Below are 24,446 nucleotides of genomic sequence, written 5' to 3' on the forward strand. Positions count from 1 at the left end.
TTAATCTCTCATTGTGAACTAGTAAGATATTGAAGGGTCCATTGGGGGTAAATGTGACCACGCTGCTGCCCTGCCCTAAAGGGTCACCTCACTGTTTGTCTACTGTACTCATTCATTCATGATACAATATTGTTTACAGGTATTTCTTTTTTATTAATTAGTAAAGATATGTTATTGTAATAATCTGTGCTTATTAATACATGTACCCTTCATATACAATACAGTATAGTACTATGTATATATCTCATAGGTTACAAATAATGGCATTCAAGACATCTTCAGGTCATAAGACCCACTAATCCCCACCAACGCTAGGCGACTGACATTGCAAATTGAGTGAAGTGTGTAACAGAGGCGTGATGATCCATGGCGACTAACTAGCCGATCAGTGGTGAAGAGGATAAAGGAAACAGCTCTACCCTGTATTCATACCTGTATCATATAAAGCTTTTGTTTTTAAATATATTTATTTAACCAAACTTTTAGATAAAGTATTCAGAATTATTTTAATAAAAATGGTGTGTTTAATGAAATTAGAACTGATTCTATTGACTCTTATATCAACATTTCTTACATTTTGTTTTTAAGAGAATATAATTCCCATCACTATATCATATAGTTATATTTTGTTTAAGGATATCTTATTGGAAAGTAGCCACGCTTGAGTGAGGAAGGGAGGATAAGAAAACCAACCTCGCCCTCCTCCCCCAAGGTTGACTCCAACGCCTGCGCACACACACACACACACACACACACACCGCGCCAACATCACACCTCCCCACACACACCCACCGCCTCCAACACCACTCACATACCCTAACAAGGAATGAAACAGCACATATGAGGAGTGAGGGTCTTATGTATGACAAACTGATGTGACTTCTTGAGGATATTAGCTGTTGAGGGCTGCTCCACTTCCCTCCATCTCTCTAATCACCCACACCTTTCTGCTTTCATCCATATTTAAAATGTTATGTAATGAAATGTTGAAGGATACAACTTTGCTCATTTATACTTATACTTATCACAATCTATCTAAAATACTTTAGGTTTCGTGTTTATTCAAGACATCTTCAGGTCATGAGACCCACTAATCCCCTACCCAAGAAAGGGTGACCTGACATTCCATCAAAAGGTCAGTAATATGCAACCACTAATCCCACCCAACTTGACCTGACATTCGTCAAGTCAGGTACAGAGCCCACCTGATCCCCAAGCTCCATGGGAGTGGGAAAATAACAGTCTTTGCAGCACACACAACTTCATTCATGCCCATATCATAAATATTTTTGTATTTCAAATATATATTTATTTTACCCAACTTTAGATAACTATTCTGGATTATTATAGTAAGAAATGGAGTTTCTAACAATTAGAAGTGCATTTAGAAACATTCTGAGGATGTGGGCTAGTGTTTGTCTGCGCAAGATGCATAGTTTAGACACTCGGACAGTTTTCCAGTAACCGAAATATTTCCGGCGATGAGGATTTTTCCGTGTTTGAGCAAGTCGCCTGGTTAGCGAAAATATCTCATCCCGAAGCTCTGCACCAATTGTTCCAGCTAGCAGGAGGGGAGGGAGGGAGGGAGGAAGTACAAATGTAAACATAGAACCCATTACTGTATTGGCGGACTAGCCAATCAGCTGATCTGCCACAACAAATCGTGTTTCTCGTAAGGCTTTTCGTTAATCGAAGTTTTGTTCGTTAATGGAATTGAAGATCCTTTGGGAGCTAATTCGTTAACAAATTTCGTTAATTGGACCGTTCGTTAATCGAGGACCACTGCATTTCTGTTTTATGAGAGCACTATGTTGTCATGTTTACCTAGCACCAGGCATTCTCAAAACAAAGTCCAGACAATGTCACTACTGTACTTCTAAATTGACTTGTATCTCCATCTAGTACTGATATGCTCTGTAAATTCACTGGTAAAAAGAAGTCTACCAGGTAAGAATACATGACAGCTGAGTGCGATCATGGGAGTTCTTTAAGTCCCAAAGAAGATAAGAATGGAGGAAACTGCAACATTGACCCATACTGGGCAGTCCCATTTACACCCAACTCCTATTGCTCATACAGTATATCCATCCAACCATGTTTGAAGCCCTCTTCAGCACATTTCTTCACTTATAAAATGTCCATGACTTAGACCACAAAAACCACCCTTAAAACTTATCTGAATGTGGCATTTAGAGTCTGAAGAGTATTTTCTACTACCTCCGACTGCGTGATGAGTTTGAAACTAGTGACATCATTGCAAATGTGACCCTGTTTCTAGAGAAATAAACTTATCTCGACTATTATAGCAGGACTTTAAACTTTTATTACAAATTATATATCCGTATCACTCATGACGTGGCGAGAGTGTATTTCATGTGTTGACCCAGAACGTCAACTCGTCCATTCTGGCAATGTTAATTATATTCTCTTAAGTCAATTCAGTATCATTTTATAAGAGAAAAACTTAAACTCCTATATGAAAGATAAATAAATACCATTGGGTAACCTTGGCGGCTAGCCAGCTATCATAATACATCAGAGAGAGAGTGTGTGTACAAATTTTGTTGTAAAACCAAGAGATTCATGATTGTCTTATATTTCTGTTTTTAATTAGAATAATTTTTAGTCTTTAGCATTTGTCTGTTTTTCTGTCTTTTTTTTTTTTAAATTTACATAGATTTGCGATGGCTGCCAGTGTTGCTAAGAAGCAAGTATTTGTACAATGATGAATACATTAACTATGGATTTACATCAATCCTCACTGATGGTATAGAAACCTCAGTGTGTGTTGTGTTCCAAAATGCTGGGGAATGATTCCATGAGGCTTAGTAAGCTGAAGCATCATCTGAGACAATTCACCCCAGTATGAGGAGGACTCCTTTCTTCAAGTGCCATGAACTTAAGTGTAGTTGATGCATCATATGAGGTTTCCATTGAAAAAGCAAGGAAGAAGAAGGCCCACACAATTGGTGAAACTTTAATTAAGCAGTGTTTAAAGATGGTCAGGGTTCTTGGAGGCAAGTGAACCTAAGATTCGCAGATTTCCTTGTCAGATGACACGGTGAAACGGAGAAACGGTGAATTGTCAGATGATATCATGGAAAAAGTATTGGTAGATTAAATTGTCTCCAACTGGTATGCACAGCTACTTGTGTTTGTTGTACAGTGGTCCTCGGTTACTTAATGCAATTCGTTACACAGTCATTCGTTAACCGAAAATTTAGTTAACGAATCCATTATTTCAATGGGATATTGGGTAATGGTTCCAGCTCACAGAAAAGTACATAAAAGTAAAACCAAAAATGCATAGAGTCAGAAACACTCTAAAATTCCCTTAATCACCCATAAATCACTATACTGTATACAGTGACCCTCCGTTAACGAACTCAATCCGTTCCAGAAGGTCGTTCGTTAACCGAAGGTCGTTAACGAAACCATTGTTTCAATGGGTTTTGGGTAGTGGTTCCAGCTCACGAAAATTTCCTAAATTCAACAAAAATGGTAGAAAAGTTCACTTACTTTGAGGTGTGTATGTGAAGGCTCCTGGATGATGATGATGATGATGATGGGATTTAGAATGGGGTGGAGGAGAAGGAAAAAGAAGGCATTGGGGTGGAGAAGTCACCCATGGCCATTTCACCCATAAAATTTTAGCTCTCTTGGTGTAATTCAAGATTATTTTCTTTAAATCAACACTGCACTGCATTATATATTGTCAATATGTAAAATATATTTCAAAATGACCAATAATTTGCTTGGAAACACAGAAAAAAGCGTTTGGTTGAAGAGAGTCTCAAGCAAGATGTTACCTCCAGTGAAAACAGAGAGAGACTAACTCCTGTTTGCTGTGTTAGAAGGCTGGATGCTGCGCATTAAACTAGTCACTTTACCTTCAGTTATGTTCAATAATTGTTAAAATGACTAAAAATTGAATATTAAACTTTCAAAATTATTGAATAGTATAAACTTCTTGATATTTACTAAAATAGTAAGGAATTTAAGCCTAGAACCGATTAATGTATTGGGGACTGATACTAAAGCTGGTTGCCGGTCAGTGTGAAACATGTTGAGGTCGGTTCGTAAGAACCGTTAACGAATTTTTAGTTAACCGAATGAAGATCCTTATGGAAGGCAGTTCGTTAATCGAGATTCGTTAACGGTGTTCGTTAAGCGGTCACTGTATTTGTACATATACACTCTTACCCTTAAATCACTACTGTAATGTGATACAGGTGATTAATTTTATCTCTTGTGCAAAATATGGCGTTTATATTCAAATTTTCACTGTCTTGCAAGGATTCCAGCAATGCAAATTATATTCTCCTAACTTTAGTCTGTGATGTTATATAAGATAAAACTGTAAGCCTAAAACCTGGCTGGGCAGATGGGGGAGAGGGAGGAGGGAGGTGAGGTGATATGTATGACAGTTGGCCCGAAGTCTAATGTGTGTTTATTTATCAGTCCTTGAAAGTCACTAAGATTTTCTCAAATGCCACTATATGTGGGAGAATATAATTTACATTGCTGGGATTCTTGTAAGATAATGATTAATTTGCATATAAACAGCTATAATTTCTACTCATAAAAATTTTAGTACGTAATCATTTAGTACATGTACAGTACAGGTTTGCACTTAGGTCATTTATTTCTTTTACGTTTCTTTTAGTATGGTGTGTGCATGTAAATGAATAAAAATAAATGAAGAAATTTGTAAATCTACCCAAAACAGTTGAAAACTGTACATTTATAAAATGTACTAAACTAATGTACTAAAATGTAAAGTGAAAATGCTTAAATAATACATAGAAAATCTAAAATGGGTGTCTCTTTTCTTCTCAGCACCACAAAACTCTATTTTAAGCATGCCAGCCATTTTAAAGTGAATTACAAACAAAAATTTTGTCAGTACACAGCACAATCACTAACGTTGGGACTCGAAAATAATTAATTTTACAAAATTTTGAGTGCGACTGGGATGCATTATGTAAGGGTGGGTCGTTAAGGTGTGACAGTTGCCCCAACTTTGTCCTACAATGCTGTTCAAAATTTTGGTATTTCATATTGACATAAAAATAACCATGTGCAATTTTTTGAAGATTCATGCATATTTGAGTGAGCACCAGCAATTTGAAAAATAGCAATTTTGCTTATACGACATCTGGCCTATACAGTATATGAGATTACACAACCATCATAAGGGATATTAACACAAATCATTTACCTGTCTTAATTAAAGCTGTTATCACTAACACAAAAAGTTAATCATTCTTATTCTCTCATGGTACATTAAGGGATTTATCATATATTCACAAGGTATTATTTCTCTAGAGCAAAAACCATGATTTCTGTTAGGAAACACATGATCGTTTCGCTGATTAGGAATGCAGTCTGTCATTTTCAACTACCTGAAGGACTCCTCGTCCTGGCAACATTAAGAAAGTCATGGCAAAGTTTTACACCTCGCTCTGCAGCCTCATTGACGACCTGAAGCTTGTCCACAACCCGTTTCATGTTCAGGTAGTCGTCATGATCCGCCCATTCACTGGCTGGACTGTGGAGAAACTGATAGGGCTTGCCTAAAATGGTGAAGAACCCAATTAGGTCCACCAGGGCAGTGCCACTTTCTGGGACGGGTAAGATATGGCTTTCCATAGCCCTCATGATTGAGCCCCACTCTCTTAGTAACTTCAGTGCCTTCATGGCAAAGAAGGCTTCCTCATTTCCTCTTTTGTCCTTTCTTGTACTTGGGATGAGAACAAAGCCAGTGGGGCCAACTCCTCAGTTAGGTACCAAGTGTGTCTACCGAGTGCCACCGGTGCTTTGTCAACTATTGTGTGCGTCATATGGGGCAAATTCAGCCAAGGTTTGACGAATTCAAGTTCATTCAGTGGCGCACTTGCTGGAGCGGGCAAACAATCCACCATGGGACATAAACAGCGACTGTGAACACAGCAAACCGTTCTAACTGACTGATTTGACTTTTAGTCACAACCTCGGCTTTGGGAAACTGCTCTTTGATCTGGCCTGACAAAAGAACAATCTTGAGGGTATAGAGCAGCTTAGCCATCCACCTTGCTTTGTGAAGTGCACTGGCTCGGATCCTTTAGTTACAAGCAGCAGACAAAGCTCTACCAGCTCCTTGTAGTCGATACGTGTAAATGGTTGGGTTAGAGATTCACGGGAAGAAGTCAGCCATCTCCTGCTGGCTCCTCAAACACTCAGGCATTGCTTGGGTGGTAGTATTTCTTTTTCATTTCGCCAGTTGAGAGAACCTAGAAATGCAATTATTGGGATTATTGTATTCGTGACTAATCTATAATATTGTTTTAGGGGTATTAAGATTGATATGATCGATCATTTGCTTGGTGTTAGTATATCTTATTAGTCTAATAAAAGAAATTCTACTAAATTTGTTCATTAGATAATAATATTCCTTGTTATTTTGTAAAAGCCGTGATTGCTAGCTCAAACATGCACTGATCTCCAAGAAAATTTACAGGGGTGTTTCCTAGATAAATACACAACACTAAAACTTTGAACAGCATTGTAGGACCATTTCTTTTTATTTTTGGAGGCAAGCGGTCACATCCTAGTGGTTGTAGGTCGGTATGTAAAGTCGAGGAGTAGCTGTATCGTGGACTAGCCGATCAGCTGATACTCTAACAAAACGTGTTTGTCATAAGGATTTCGTTAATCAAAGTTTGTTCATTAACCGTGAAGATCCTTAAGGGGCTAATTCGTTAACCAAAAATTTTTTAATCGAACCATTTGTTAACAGGACTGTGATTTTGCGTGACATCAGGATGAATATCTGTTCTGTACACAGTTTGAAACTACCACAACAGCTTTAGATGTGATGGAAAAGTTAGCTTCTTTCTTCACAGCTAACAGGATCACCTGGGAAAATTTTTGTGGAATCTGTACTGATTGGGCTCGGCGATGCTGGGATAATCGGGTTACAGAAGTCGTCAAGGAAGTAGCTCGAATGCTAGAGGGGTTCAGTGTATGATCCATCGTTTTGCACTGGCATCAAAAACCCTCCCTGATGCTCCTTTGCAAGATCCTGGAGGCAGTGGTAAAATCGTCAACTTTGTGAAAGCGAAGATTTGAACTTTGCCTTTTCAGAACCTCTGTAGAAGCATGGATTAAGAGCATGAAACCCTCCTCTTTACCCCAAAGTGCGATGGCTTTCCAAGGGTAATGTTGTGAAGATGAATGCTCAAACTTGGGAGAACTTAAGTTGTTCCTGGAAATGAAAGGGAAGGATGATCTACTAAGTCACTTCAACGAGGTGTTGTGGGAGCCACGTCTTGCCTACCTGGCAGACATATTTGAGCAGCTAAACTGGCTGAATCTCAAGCTACAAGGCAAGGAAAGAAATTGTTTCACCACATGGATTGTTTTCGCATTTCTTGACAAACTCCAGAACTGGCAAAGGGCAGTGCAAGAAATGCTGCCATGTTTGAGAATCTCTCAACTGTTCTTGGCGAGATTGAAGGGATCATCTACTTGACCCATCACTCAAAAATGAAATAATTCAGCAATTGAAATCCTTGGAAAGTGAGCTCAAAAGGTACTTCCCAGAATTAGGAGGAAGAAGAGTGGTGAGGAATCCTTCCTCGCACTATTGATATTGCTGCCATTCGGCGTATGGTCAGGATGAATTCTTGATCTCAGGAACGATTCTGCTGCCAGAGACCTCTATGAAAAAATCTCTGACTGTATTCTGGTGCTCAATGTATCAGTCATATACAAAAGTTAGTGAGAGTCCTCTTGCCATTTTCTACTACTTATTTATGTGAATCTGGTTTCTCCACCCAGACATGAGATGTGCTTTATCAGTGACTCAACCTTGAATCAGTCGACTGACTGAAAGGAAACAATGTCATCCATCCCATTGAACGGTAACAAATATGCATTCTGTTTGATGATTGAAAACATTAAAATAAAGGAAGAGAACCAAAACAGTTTATTTTCATCATTATTTGTGAGGGCTTGGGAGAGAACTGAACGGGGCCACAAGGAGGTTGAGAGTTCCTCACGGGGAATGATGTGAAAAAGTTTGAAACACTTATAAGCATTCTAAACAATATTGGTGTTATTTTGGTTTGGGTCACCTGGGAACCTGAAGATTCTAACTATGATGCACAGGATTTATGTCACAAAACATTTTTCAGGTATAAGAAAATACAGATCATATGTTATGTTAGGTTAGGGTATGATGAGTTATAAGGTTAGCTTAACATACATTGTTAAGGGAGGGTAGTAATTCAAAACTAGTGATTTCGATAGAAATGAAGGCATAATCGTTCATACACACGCCATGACCATCAGGAAAAACATAGTCTGCATGTCTAAGCAGGGATGACCAAAACTTAAAATTTACCCAATATAGCCTATCTCGAATCTAAACATCAAAATACTTATGGTAGTTATTGTAACTTTTATCCATTAATTAATATAAATGAAGATACTGTATATCTACCCGAAAATACGAGTTGAAAAACAACCATAACTCCTTACAGCTTGGCCCAGTAGCCTGCCTGGTGGTTGCAGTGATGAGTCTAACTTGGCTACAGTGTTGCTCAGTTTACCCAGCTAAGTAGGTGGAACAAGCAGTGACATAGTCTGTGACGTTTCTTGTGGCGTAGATCGCAGAGATGTGTTTGTGAGTCACTCAGCCAGCAGCGCACCTTCCCTACCTCCCTACTGTCCGCCCCAGCCAGATGGGCGGAGATGTGTTTGTAATCACTCAGCCAGCTCACACCCTTCCCCTACCTCCCTGTCCACCCCCAGCCAGATGGCGGAGATGTGTTTGTGAGTCACTCAGCCAGCCGCACCCATCCTACCTCCCTAACGTCCTCCCCAGCCAGATGAGCGGAGATGTGTTTGTGAGTCACTCAACCAGGCCACACCTTCCCCAGCCATATGAGCAGAGATGTTTGTAAGTCACTCAGCCAGGCCACAAACCCCTCCCTACCGTCCTCCCTCCAGCGAGATGTGCAGAGATGTGTTTGTGAGTCACTTAGACCACACACCTTCCCCTACTGTCCTCCCCGGCCAGATGTGCAGAGATGTGTTTGTGAGCCACTCAGCCAGGCCACACACCCTTCCCCTACCGTCCTCCCCGGCCAGATGTGCAGAGATGTGTTTGTGAGCCACTCAGCCAGGCCACACACCCCTCCTTACCATCCTCCCCAGCCAGATGAGTAGAGACGTGTTTTGCGAGTGATTCAGCCAGACTGCGCACCCTTCCCTACTGTCCTCCCAGCAACCCTCTCCCTTCTCACAGTGTTTGAATCTGCTTTTCCAGTTTGTCCGTGCGTACTGAATCACATTTATTTATGGTTATCACTATACTCTGGAACACATCCCTATTTAACCCATGTATTATTTCCTCCATTATATGAGATTTCACTGTATGAGCAGACTCCAAGGAAGTATCTACTCGTATCATCCAGATTTTACTGTACTGTACTCATTTTGTACTGAATATACTATGCTAAAGGACTAAATTTTTTATCTCTTGTGCAAACTGAGATATTTATATCAAATTAATTGCTGTCTTGCAAGATTCCAGCAATGCAAGTTACATTCTGTGAAGTCATGTCTGTGACATTTTATAAGAAAACTTTAAGCCTAAAACAAAATTCATCCCATTAATCATTTTCAATGCCATATACTCCCACCATCAACCTGGTGGTTGGGAAGAGGGGGAGGTGGGGTGTTGACAGTCAGCTGGGGAGATTAACCTGTACTCAAGGATTATAAAAGGCAGGGAGTTTTAGTTTTGCTTATAAAATGTCACTGACTTGATGTAGCAGAATATAACTTGATCGAAATTCTTGCAAGATAAGTCTTGAGTATAAACATCCCATAGTTTGCACTAGACATATATTTTAGTAATTAACTTAGTACATTTTGAGCAGAGTTATGATAATTTATGCAGTTGCTCAGCAGTTGTGGTTGCAGATGTGAAGCCTCGTGACATCACTAGTGTATATAATATGTCTCCATATGCCCTGGTTTATTCACTGATCAGTTGGCTAAGCACAAAAGTAGCCAAGTCTAGCCATTACGTATAAATTAATTTTAAGATCAAAATTATAAAATCAAATGTTATAAGACAATGGTTTAGTAGTGCTGTTAATGTGTGTGTTGTGTAAGTGTCTTGGCATGTCAGCTCACCACCTGACTCCTAAACATTCATCAACTTCTTGAAATCCTACAATGTGGCAAGTTCAACAATATTTCTTTGAATGTTTATTACGCATGCATGCACAAGCATGCATGCTACTACTTCCTACTACTTTGCTGTCACTCTGAATCGAGTATACGATCATCCAGCTATGATACAATGGTCTGAGTTAATAGGATGTCACCTATGTTGGTGAGTACTGAGGTGACTAAAGAGGCTGATACGGGACCCTAGGAGCGATCACAGAAATTGCATATGGGGGCTACATCTAGTGCGGGGAGGGCAGCGGCAGCATCTTTCGGCGTTGGCGCTTGTCTGCCTCGATTAAGCAGTCAGGCTAACTCGAAAGTATTGACACCTTCTTGTATGGTGCTCCTCCAAGTGTTACAGTGTGGAGTAATCTTCTCCCAGGTGAAGGGGTCAATTTGGCACTTTTCAGGTTTGTCTTAAGACTATCTATAGCTCTTCAGTTGCCTACCAGCATTACGTTTACTATTCATTGACTGTAAAGTAGTTGCTCTGGCAGTCTACTGTCGTCTATCGTGGTATATGGCCAGTCCAACGTGGTTGTTCATGGATAATGGTAGCCTCGATGCTCCTTCAGTTAGTGTCAGTAAGAATACTGGCATTTGTTCTCTTGACTTCTCAGCGAACACGGAGGATGGAACGTAGACTACGTTGGCGAAGTTATCAAATGCATTAATGTGCCTCCTGTATGTGACCCATGTCTCACTGCCATATGGCTGGTAGGTGCCAGAATGTGTCCACATACCAGTGGGCCTATGTGCCGTCCCTCTGGGGTCCACTGCTGCTCGAGAACCCTTGCTGGTCTAGCCTGGTAAGGCACCCAGTTACCATGTGTTGCCAGGAGGAGGTACAGCAGGAATCTTGATGGTGAAGAGGCTGTGTACTGGCAGGGGCATATGCAAGTTGCTTCCCTGTTTGCCACGGATAGACTGCAGTGGTACTGAAAAAATACCCACACACACACATCGTCACCAGCCTGATCGTCTTCTCTCAACTCCACCCAACAACGTCAGCTAGAAGGTACAGAAAAGGGCCTGCAGAATCATGCTCAGCGCAGATACTCCCAGCTACACCAACTCTCGCCATCCTGGAAATGCCATCCTCAGAGACCTCCACCACCAAGCACTGGAAAGGTTTGGCAGCCAACTAATGCACCACCCTCGTCATCGCCACCTCCTGCCACGGCAGCCCCACACCTGCAGCCCGCCACTACAAAATTCAGCCCATAAGAGCCAGCACGATAGATATAAGAATAGCACCATCCCATCTATTGTTAAAATAATAAACAATTCCTGATTTATGTACTGTACAGCCCTGTAAATGTATTCAATGCATATTATATCATTGTCTAAATCAAATGTAAGTCTGTATATTTTCAGCCACAGGCTGCAACTCTATTAATAAACCGTTTATTATTATTTATTTATTATTATTATTTATTTATTTATTACTACACACACACACACACACGGGAATAAGACAACAAGCATCCGTTGAAGTTCTTGATGTGTGACTGCATGGAGGCAAATTAAGCGATCAGCTGTTGAGCTTATGCAGCATTTACTGGTGCATGTTACCACTCCTTTCATCTCCCTCTCTCTAATCACCCACATCTTTCTGCTTTCTCACTCCATATTTTAAAATGTTACATAATGTAATGTTGAAGGATACAACTTTGCTCATTTATACTTATACAGTACTGTACTTTTCACAATCTCCTGAATAATTTAGGTTTCATTGTTTATTCAAGACATCTTCAGGTCAGGGACCCATTAATCCCTCACCAAGAAAGGGTGACCTGACATTCCATCAGAAGGTCAGTAATATGAGACCACTAATCCCCACCCTACCTCCACCTAATGTTGAGTCAGGTCAGGTCAGGTCCCTGCCCAAAAATACTTTGGCTTTTGTCTTTATTCAAGACATTTTCAGAAAATGCTTTTGATTTTCAACATCAGAAAAGTTTGTCTCCAAAGCCGGAAATTTTTTTAAACTTCTGGCTTTGGAATGATTTACTGAGCAAATTTCAATTCGGCTATTGGAGAGTTCTGGGTGTTATACAGTATGTGTATGTTTATATGCTGCCTTTATTGATTATATATACATTACTGTATATATTATGTTTTTTTTACCAAAGTTAGAATGAGTTTAAGCCTGTGTAATCAAGAATGCGTGAGGCACGTTGTGCGACAACCTCAAAAATAAACTACCTGAGCAAGAGCCAGCATGTGGCTTCTCCTTCTCCCATTAAATCATGTAAGATACCACACTGGGTTTGAAGGATTCCAGCTAATGAAGATACAGGGGTATAAATGTACTTCATATTAAGTTTCGCTGACACCAGCCTGGTGACTCTTAAAAGGAATCATCTATGGAAACTATGAGTGTAAAACAAAAGACATCATGATCTTACTGACCTATATTAAGTGTAAGACCGATCCACTGTGAAGCGGTACAACAACTGTTGTTGAACCCAAGTTGATGTAGTATACCATTAACAGTGGCAGTGATGCAAGAGTGGGAAGTACCAGCTTGTATCTGTGGAGGATAATTCTCAGTGAATGAACTGCATTACCAATACACTTACCGTATTATGGCAGGGATTATTTAGGAAAAACACTTTTGTGTGTAGTAATATCTCCGTTGGCGAACCCTCAACCCAGAACTCTCGATAGGCAGAATGAAATTTTCTCGGGAAAATCATTCCCAAGCCAGATTTTTCCGTAAAATCCGGCTTTGTGAAAAATTTTCAAAATTTTCTGGAAATTTTTGAAAATTTTCTGGTACCTGAAAAATTCTGAGGATGAGGGATATTTTTCTGGTGCGAGATGATGTAATGGGCAATTTCTGGAACTTCTGAGAAAATTTTTCCATTACCGAAAAATTCCGGGATGAGGATTTTTTCGGCATTGATTGTCGTCTGTTACGGAAATCACTCATTTCGGAAGTGCTCTACCAATTGTTCGGCTTCTCGAAGATCACTGTATTTTCCTCCTTTATATTTTTCTTAATATATACAGAACAGTAAACTGTACTCTGCATTTCTGGCGTTTTGTTTACGTTTGGTCATTTAATTACGCGGTAAATTTGGTCATTTACGGGCTGGAGGTCCAGGCGAGCCGCGCATTTTATTCACCCGGTCCATTCTCGACCATACACAGGAAGCGGCGCGGATATGGATCGCAGTACAGTATGTCGCTGTTGCGTTATCGCTGACGTCATATGGCGTATCGGACTGTGATTGGGCCACTTACCTTACCTCCCTCTGCCGCTAGCTGTGATTGGTCTAATGTTATATGGCGTGGCCTGACAAGGGAGAGCTACTGACCCAGCAGCGTCAGTCTCATTGTTCTCAGTCGCCAGATACTGTTCTCTCTTGTACCGCTAATCTGTTCAACAATGGCATCCACTGGACCCCACCACCCCCACAAAAACCTTGATTTACCTGGACCCAGCCCCCCAAGCCCAAGAAGATACGGCGTGCCCTAAGTTACGAGTTAAGTGCAAGATCGTAGCAAGAAAGTTAGTTCTCGTGGTGCTGAAGAAAAAGACATCCAGAAATTTATGTAAATCTACCCAAAAATACAGTTGAAAATTTTTACATTATTAAAATGTACTATGTACTACAATTTTTATCTCTTGTGCAAAATATATGACATTTATATTCAAATTAATCACTATCTTATAAGAATTCCAGCAAGGTAAATTATATTTTCCCATGTCACTTCTATGACATTTTATAAGCAAAAACAAAAACTCAATCTAAAGGACATAAATAAACAAATAAATACTTCACCAGACCCGGACCCAACTGTCAAACATGACACCCTCACCTCCCCTTCACCCTCCCTCTCGCCTCCAGGTTTGGTGTTTTGACTTAGTTTTTATTTTATATAATATTACAGAGTAGAGTTAGGAGAATATAATTTGCATTGCTGGAATCCTTGCAAGACAGTGAATAATTTGAATAAAAAATCATATATTTTACTGAAATAAAAATTAATCAGGAGTTCTAGTGTATATGTCGTCTATATATAGCTGCTCCCCAACTTATGACCTACTCGACTTACGACCACCGCACTGACCGTCCTCCAGTCGTACCAAAATTTTGACAAATTACATATTTTCAGGCCCCTAACGTCAGTACACAGACAAAATTTTCGTTTGTAATTCACTTTAAAATGGCTGGCAAGCAGTTTGAGTTTTGTGATGCCAAGAAGAAAAAGGAGCACCCATTTTAGATTTTCTATGTATTATTTAGCATTTTCGACTTACGACCATTTTGACTTATGACCTGGATTTGGGTCCTTAACCCCATTGTAAGTCAGAGTAGCTGTACAGTCATGCGCCGGTTAAGGTCCTAGATACGTTCTTGGAAACATGACGTTAACCGAAATGGACGTTGTCCGATCATCACAGAAACTTTGTATTTATACTTACGTGTATGTGGAATACTATATACGTACACATACACATTTACTCCTGAATCACTGCTATAATGTGATACAGGTGATTAATATCTCTTGTGCAAAATACATGATTTTTATTAAAATTATTCACTGTTTTACAAGGATTCCAGCAATGCCGGGCAGATGGGGGAGAGAGGGGTGAGCGAGCGAGGGGGGCATGGGGAGGGAGGTAGTACGTTAGTTGGCCCAGGTCTAACCAAGTATATTTATCAGTTCTTAGGTGACTAAGCTTTCTATAAAAAGCCAGTGAAATGACCTGGGTGAATATAATTAACATTGCTGATTCTTGAAACATACTGATTAATTTGAATATAAACATGTTATAATTTGCACTAGACAAAACAATTTTAGTACCATAATCAAATTAGTACATGTGCACTCCAGCTTTGCACTAAGGTCATTTATTGCTATTACGCTTTTTTAGTATGGTGTGTGCATGTAAATGGATGAAAATAAATTAAGAAATCTATGTAAATCTACCCAAAATACAGTTGAAAAACTTTTTATAAAATGTACTACAGTACTGTACACTAATGTACAACAATTTTATCTTGAGCAAAATATATGACGTCATGTTCAAATTATTGACTGTCTTGCAAGGATTCCAGCAATGCAAATTATAATCTCCTAACTTTAGTCTGAGATATTATATAAGATAGAAAATGTAAGCCTAAAACCCTGGCTGAGGGAGGGAGCCAGCCACCCAGCGTAGGGTGGGGGGTTGAGGTGATAAGTTTGGGCGAAGGTCTGTGTTTATTTAACAGTCCTACTAAGCTTCTCATTTTAAAATGCCAGTGATATGACCTAGGAGAATATAATTAACATTGCTGGGATTCTTGTAAGATACTGATTTATTTGAATATAAAACATGTTGTAATTCGACTAGACATAACAATTTTAGTACCATAATCAAATTAGTACATGTGCACTCCAGCTTTGCACTAAGGTCATTTATTTCTTTTACGCTTTTTTAGCATGGTTTGTGCATGTAAATGGGTGAAAATAAATGAAGAAATTGTTGTAAATCTACCAAAAATACAGTTGAAAAACATTTAATAAAATGTACTACAGTCGGCCCTTAACATATGCTGGTTAGCATACACGGATTTGCAAATACGCGGGATTGCCCCGGGCTGAGGAATATTCTGTACATTGAAGTAATTGAAGTACATTCAAACGCTAGCCATTCAACTCTCAAGACGCTGCAATCAACACGGACACCACCCGCTTCCGCAACCTCAAACACACACGCATAGCTTCCCGCTCTCACTAAGTCAGTCTCGCTGTAACCACGCTAGGTTGACATCAGCATTGTAGTTGCAAAAATATTAAATTTCCGTGAATGTATTATATCAAGCACAGTATGAATAGAATATCACTAATATAAGAGTATTTTAACCGAAAACTACTAAAAAAGGAGTAACATCTTGAACATCGAAGGTTAGGTAAAGTCTTTTGTTTTCATGTAGTTTATCCTAATTTCATAATTGAAATGCATTACGCTAGACTACATTATTTTGATTTTCTTCAAAAGATGTTACCGTAATCGCTTTTGGTTTTCAGATAAAACTGTTGTATTACAATAATATTCTATCCTAATTCACTTGTGATGCAACAGTTTTTAACTGAAACCATTCAAAAGTGATTACAGTAACATCTTTTGAACGAAAGAAAGAAAGTCATTGTTTTCGTCATGATTTTATCCCACCTTCCACTGTAATAATGCGTTATTTCAGCAAAAATATTACATTTCCGTGAATGTAGTATATCAAGCACAGTATGAATAGAATATCATTGTAATATAACAGTATTTTAACAGAAAACTAATAAAAACGAGTAACACCTCTTGAACATCATGAAAGTCTTTTTGTTGCCATGTATTTTATCCTATTTTACATTAAAAATACAGTGATTTCTGCTATAACGCTGCGGTTTTGATAACGCAATTTGCTCTAACGCTGATATGAATTAGAACGATATTTGTATAACGCTTAACGCTTGTTTGCTATAACGCTATTTTGCTTACTATTTCCAATTTTTGGTACTGTATTAACTGTGAATATAAAAGAAGAATATCAACAAGAAGCGTTCTGGTGATAGAATTCGGTGATGATCGAAAAGAAAGGATATAACACTTGAAGAGTCGATTTTTATCAACCTCAAAATCACTCCTTCTCCCATCAAGTAAAATTACATTTACTGTATGATTTCATTATTAGATATGAATGTAACATTTATTTAGACTGTGCTGTCCTTGTGTTATGCTAACTACTAAATTTTTTCGATTTCGTAATCTGCACCTAACCCTATTTTCCATAGCCCTGTTATTTCTATTACGCGAATTTTCTATAACACCTATATTTTACAAGAACACAATTATCGCTAGTATAGCAGAACTACCTGTACATCACGCTCAGCAAAACTACTATTTATTTCTGAGAATATATTCATTCAGGCACAGTTTAGGTAAAATATACATGTGCTGTAACATTTTTAATTGAAAACGATTCGAAAACACGTCACTCTCTAGCCCTATTCAAGGAGAAGACTGGGAGGAGCTGTTTGGTGCTTAAGACGATGACAAGAAAATGATTTTGATGGATTTAATGAAAATATTCAGAAAGACCCTGGCACTGTCAAGGAAAGTGGCTGCTGAAGGCTTCCAGGACATGGCAGAGGATGATTAGGAGCTAATTGAAGAGCACAAAACTGAGCTGACCGAGGAGGATCTACAGGAGTTAGTAGACTCAGGCAAGGAAGGAGAAGCGAAGAAAGAGGATGAAGAAGAGCACCAAGAAATGACGTTGGAGAAGTTGGGGAGATGACCAGGAATATTGAGGCACTGAAAAACCTGGCCTATAATATGGACCCCTCCATGGTGCGTGCCCTGAAATTCTCGAGGATGGATGACGTTTTTGCCATACAAAAACATCATGGAAGAAATGAAAGAAAAGACGACAACTCCCCATCACCATGTTCTTTGATCACCGAAGGAGATTTAACACCATCAATCACTGGCGGCAGTGAGAAGCAGCTGAATCAGCATGCCCCCACTTCACCACCAGTTATGGAATTAAGTGACGATGAGTGATGACCCCGTCCTGTCGCCGAGGATAGGTACGGTACAGTAAAGTGAAATTTTTATCTCTTTTTTTAATAGCTTTTCTTGCTATGTTTATTGTTTGTAAAATGCAGCACAGTACAGTTCAGTACTGTACATAGGAAGTGGAGGTGCAGTTATTCACAAAACATTTGTGTTTGTTGTCGAAAGTAGTGGTGAGGAGGTGGAGGCAGGAGGGAGGAGGAGGGAGTTGGGAGGAGTGGTGACGGAGATGCCAGCCAGTACATTAGTTAATTGTTTTATAGCTATTTTTGCATTTTAATATTAAATATTGTACATTACGTTTCAACAAAACTACCATTTATTTCTGAGAACATGGAAATGTAATATTTTGCTGAAATGATGTCACGTATTCAGTGAAGATATGGGATAAAATTGTGAAAGCAATGACTTCTCTTTCCTGTTCAAAAGATGTTACCGTAATACGCTGAATGGTTTTCAGGAGTGGGATTATAAGGCTAATGATAGGATAGAATATTATTGTAATACAGTCACGAGTACAACAGTTTTTAACTAATCAAAAAGCGATTACTGTAAAATCTTTTGAACAATGAAAGAAAGCGAAAGTCATTGTTTTCGTCATGATTTTATCCCACTTTCCACTGTAATACGTACGTAATTTCAGCAAAAATATTACATTTCCATATTTATTTCTGAGAATTTATTCATTCAGTCACAGTTAAGGTAAAATATACTTGTGATGTAATATTTTAATGAAAATACCCTGTATTTAGAAATACGGTATCGTAGTTTTTTTGTTTCAAATTTAATTAACAAAGACTGATGTTTCAAATGTAATGAACAAAAATTTATGTATCTATAAATAAACTTTAAAAAATTAATACTTTATGTTTTACATCGTCCTGTGCTACCATACCATGCATTTGGCTACTTTGGGCTTGCTATGATGACGCAAGAGATCTGCCCTGGCAACTGTACAAACACTCACAGCTGGTGGTGCCTTGGTGCGTCGTTTCCATTGTTTACTGGTAGTTACTGGTAAATATTTTTCAACCTAATGAAACTATTACCCGTTTAGAGGTCGACCCCCAATTTTTTGCCAAATAATTGGTCTTAAAAACTCGAACTACACACAGGTATACACGGTAAATAATGACATGGGGGGGCCAGGGTTTTTTAGGGGGGGGGGCAGGAAAAGTACACGGATTTTTAACATTCACGGGTATCTCTGTTACCTAACCCCCGAGTATGTTAAGGGCCGACTGTACATTTATTTGTTTTGTCTTGGGTTGACTATTGTAACATTATGGGTAGGTATGCCTACCTAATTACCTACTGAAGAGAGTTCAAACTGTTGAACAGGGTTGCCAGGCTTATTTTTGCTCTCCCACTGAGGACTCCCACTACCCCATTCTTGATCGAATTACATTGGCTTCCAATTAAAGCTAAGGTAGGGTTCAAAGTCGGTCTAATGACTTTTAAGACACTAATGTTTGGTGAGCCTAAGTATTTGGCCAACCTAATAATTTCACTGGCTACACATTCTGAAATGATTTTGCGTAGTAGTGATGATCCTTTGCGCCTTGAGGAGCCTAAAGCAGTATGGGAATGTTCCCTTGCTGCCCGATCCTTTTCTTATGCATCACCCAGATTGTACAATTGGTTGCCTGCCTTGATGAAGCAGCTGACTTCTGTGGAGGCCTTTAAGAAATAACTTAGACCTTTCTTCTTTTGAAAGCTTATGATCCTGAGCAGGATTAAGTGATGGTGAATTACTGTACAGGGTTTAGTAAGTATTAAAACTTGAGGGTATATGAATGATAGATGTCGAACTGTCACTTTTGTGATGTTTTATTGTAGTGCAGTATTTCTTTATATTCTCAGGTCCTTGACTTTGTAGTGTTTCGTACACTAGTGAATTCTTTAAAAGAACTGGTGCTTTTGAGAAACAAAAGACCAGCTACAGTAAGTCCTCGATTTATGCAAGGAACGGGTTCCTAAAAACCCTCGCATATACTGTATCTGTATCGAGTGCAGGGGGTACTTATTTAAATGGGAAAAAATAAGATACGTCCCATAACCTAAAATTAAAATGTTCCAGACCCATTTTCAAGACAAATAATCATAAAACAAATCAATACAATACAGGTTGACAACCCTTTATCCGAAATTCCGAAAACCGAAAAAAAAAATTGTGGAGCAATTTATTTATTTATTTATTTATTTTTTTATTTTAATTTTTTTATTTATTTATTTTTTGTTAGTCCACCCGGGCACATGTCACTGACCCACATCGGGGCCTGGGGGGTGAAAATGTAATAGTAATAATAATTATAATAATACAGGTAATAATAATAATGATAATACAGTAATAATAATAATTATTCATAGTAAATAAAAATTTTAATAAAAAATACACAAAAATACAATAAGAATGATAACAATAATAATAATAATAAAAAACAAAAATACTGTAATAATGAAATAATAATAATAATAATAAAGAAATACAAGAATGAAAAAAAGATCAAAAGTGAGAAACATGACCTAGACCTATGAATTATTATTATTATTATTATTATTATTAATATTATTATTATTATTATTAATATTATTATTATTATTATTATTATATTTTAACCCCCAGGCCCCAATGTGAGTCAGTGATCTGCTGTGCCCGGGTGGGCTGATCCCTGTAAAAAAAAAGAGAGAGAGAGAGAGAGAGAGCATTCTGAAATCCGAAAAATTCCAAAAACCGAAGTGCATCTGGTCCCAAGGATTTCGGATAAGGGATTGTCAACCTGTATTATTTTTAAAATAATAGATAAAGCAAGTGTACAGTACAGTGTACTTAACAATAAAAGCATATACATCAACTAAGGTAGACAAGATGATGGAGGTGCTGGTTGAGGTTTTACATAATGGGTAATGGTGTTGGAGTGACATCTGCAGGGTCATCAGGGTTGGAATCCATATCAGGGAGTATGACATCTTGCATAAGGCTGAATTTTGCTCACATTAATTGAATTCCTGGTAGGAATAGGGTCTTCACATATGTGTGAATTTGCATATATCAAGGACTTACTGTATTATTATTATTATAGTGTGTTCTTGTTGGAATTTTAAAAGAATTTGTGGTTCTTGACAAAAATGCTACTGTACCTGTACGGTACTTAATTACTGGTGGCCAAAATATTTAATGGTTAATTGTAGTAGACATTCAACACTAATAACCCAGTACAGTACAGAACAGTACTATGTTTTCAGAATATTTTTCAGTTTGTCAGTCCAAGGAGATTCTTTCTTTCTTTCATGTACACACTTTACTGTGTCATTATATGTTTTCCTTGTAAAGACATCACATAGTTTAGTGCATAATGATGGCACAATGAGGGAGGACAGGGAGTGTTGGAGTGAGAGGGAAACTGTTGGAGGTCAGGGCCGAGTGACATGCCTGTGATGAGTGTACACTGAGTGGTCACAAATTGGGTGTGGAACATTTGGGCCACAGGGGGAGGCAAATAGGGAAAAAATATGGGGAAGGGAGGGGGGTTGTAGGTTATAGACATGTTAGTTAATACAAGGTTAGAATAATGTATAGACTCCTTTACTGAACACTGATGACACTTGGGACACTACAACACACATGTTTATGGGAAGATATAGTTATATTGGAGTAATTATGCACACATTGTAGGGACACATAATAATGTTATTTCACACAAAACATGACAATTACTACATGGCAAACCATTTTATGGCCAAGGTCAAACACCTCTCCAACTTAGTCAAGTGGGAAAGTCTGCCAGGACTGAATGGGGATTACAGTACTCTACTATCTGGGAAACCAAGATAGGTAACCCAAACAGAAGAGCAAGGTGTGGCATCTTGAGCCGATTCAACCCTGCCAGCTATTGTCTGTGAGGGAAACTGTTCCTTCTAGTCTTCTTTCTCAGGAGGGTGATTGCTAGAGGAAGGATACTGATTGGTTGTTAGTCCCACCCATTGCTGTTAAGTCTAAACCAAAGCTTTGTGTGCATTATGGTTTGCATGTTATGCCTTAATAGAGGATAAAACTAATCTTAGTTATCTTTTCTCAGGTGTTTTACAATGGAGCAAATGTAAGGCAGGTTGATGTGCCGTCATTTTCTGGGAGCTTCGGTATCCTGCCCGCACACGTTCCATCATTGGCTGTGTTGAAACCTGGCGTCATGACTGTGTTTGAGGCGGATGGATCTGCCAAGAAGTTCTTTGTCAGCTCTGGTATTGTAACTATCAATGAGGATTCATCAGGTCAGTGTTAAACATAATATTTTGTGAAACAGGTTTATTATTTAATCTGTTAATGTGCTGTAGAAATCTTAAATTACATACAGTAAGATGCTTACGCCCGTATTATTAAACAACATCTTCCCTTGAAGAGGGTCGTCGTGTTTCAAACCGAGTTTTAAACTAAATGAGTCCTGAGGGACACCGCAGTACTTTACTTAACGGGGTGGTGTGGCGGTAAAATTAACTAATTCTAATAAAATTCATTTATAATATTGGAATTAGTTAATTTTACCGCCACACCACCCCGTTAAGTACTGTACTGAGGTGTCCCCCAGGACTCATTTAGTTTAAAACTCGGGTTGAAACACGACGACCCTCTTCAAGGGAAGATGTTGTTTAATAATACGGGCGTGAGCCTTGTTATAACACTGACACATTTATTGTCTAAGCTTTACAGGTACACACAATGTCACAAAGGACATATATTTCCGATCTCTAATTGTAATTCCTGCATTATGTGGTGGGTCTAGCTTTCTAGTATCTGAGGTTGGCAGTTATTATTTTGGGCATTTGTTGTAATTATGGTTAATCACCGTGCTTCATCTTTAGTAGAATAATATAATGATATTAATGTAGCAAAAATATATCATTGGCAGTCAAATAGTGGGTGATTTCTGCTGGAAATCTTAGACCAACACTAGTACCCGAGACTCATTGGAAAACACAGCTTGCTCCGACAGATATGGAGAAATGTCATTTTCCGAATAACAGTACAGTAGCTATAAATCAATTTTTGTTAGCTATCTCCTTGTTACTTAGGCCTATGTCATGAAGGGTGTTGATACTGCCTCATGTTGCCTGTGATGTCTCCATAGTGACTGTCAATCCATGGGAAGACTGGAGGACATCGTCTCGGTGTGTATCAAATAGTGTTCCAATGCCTGCACGAATCATGAGATGATACGTTATACAGGTATTCATATAATTGTTGCCTCATCAATTGAGGTAGAAATAATATCATAATGTCATTTTAATTACATAAGGCATCATAATACACCTATATTTACTAAATTTCCAAATGACTGTAATATTGGATCATAGTGTTTCATATTTCTTTCAAAGCGATTCCATTGTAACCTTTATTCATGAAAACATAGTAACGTTATATTCCTATTTGGCAACCCATCCCCTGGGTCTGAAATAGTATCTAAGGTGCATAAATCAGTGGGGTTACTCATGCCATTATTGATTTTGCATATGGTATCACAATTCTTCCTATTTCATTACATTATGTAGAGAATAGGTGGTATAGTGCAGATATCATGGTGATTATCAGGTGTAAGAAGAAAGAACAAAAGGTGCAACTTACAATTGGAAATACCAATTGAACTGAGACTGCTGTTCACTTGTTATTGTGTTCATTTCCAAATACATCAGGCCCAAGGGGGTTGATACATTTTGGGAGTGTACATTGAATCCTTGTTAATTCAATATACTGTAGTTTGGGCCCTGGGTCTGTTAACTTACCCCCAACATATTATAATTGCCCCCCTCCTCCCTTCCCCTCCCAAGGTACTTTTCCATCTTTACAATTTGAAATGCTTTGATATATTCTCTGGCACACCAAATGTTGGAATACCTGCTCCTAACACTTGACAGTATTCTGATATATACAACATATGTATTTATAGAATATCTGCAGAAATAAATTTTAAATTACTGGTCATTTTGAAATTCTGGCAGTTCTCTGCATAAAAGTGTACCTGGTAATTTGATACCCATAGTAGACAATGGTGTATACCAATTGCCTCTGTCTACCCAGCAGTAATTGGGAACCTGGACGTTAATTGATTTACGAATCGTGTTCCAGGGTAGTGGTTAGCCAGTGCAGTTGGCGAGTTGTCCAGTTTTCTCAGCCTATTCCTTGACACTGGGTCATGTAGCTCGTTAACTCAACAGTGTGGTTGTTGTGTTGGCAACAGCTTCTACACCTTAAACAAGTTCATGCCTAGGTGGACCAATTGCCGGCCATCCTCAAATATGAGGGACAACCATTTACAGCTCCTCCCCGACTTATGACGGGGTTAGAGACCCAAATCCAGGTCGTAAGTCGAAATTGTTGTAAGTCGAAAATGCTTAAATAATACATAGAAAATCTAAAATGGGTGTCTCTTTTTCTTATCAGCACCACAAAACTCTCACTTTTAAGCTTGCCAGCCATTTTAAAGTGAATTACAAACTGAAATTCTCTCTGCGTGCTAACGTTGGGACTCTAAAATACGTAATTTGACAATTTTGGTACGACTGAGGCAGGTCGAAAGTGTGGGTGGTCGTAAGTCGAGTAGGTCGTAAGTGGGGGAGTAGCTGTACAGGTAAACCTCTATTTGTGATGGGGATA

General features: G+C 38.7%; 1 protein-coding gene across 1 annotated transcript in view; it reads left to right on the top strand.

The window, feature by feature from the left end:
- LOC121859644 (ATP synthase subunit delta, mitochondrial-like) overlaps positions 1-24,446 on the top strand; it is a 48,422-nt gene that overhangs the window by 7,747 nt on the left and 16,229 nt on the right. The window contains exon 2 of the mRNA XM_042356579.1: positions 21,844-22,069. Coding sequence (XP_042212513.1) covers positions 21,844-22,069 — 226 coding nt within the window. The remainder of the gene's footprint in view (positions 1-21,843; positions 22,070-24,446) is intronic.

Source organism: Homarus americanus, unplaced genomic scaffold (assembly GCF_018991925.1).
Source record: "Homarus americanus isolate GMGI-L3 unplaced genomic scaffold, GMGI_Hamer_2.0 scaffold7626, whole genome shotgun sequence".
NCBI classification, from domain to species: domain Eukaryota; kingdom Metazoa; phylum Arthropoda; class Malacostraca; order Decapoda; family Nephropidae; genus Homarus; species Homarus americanus.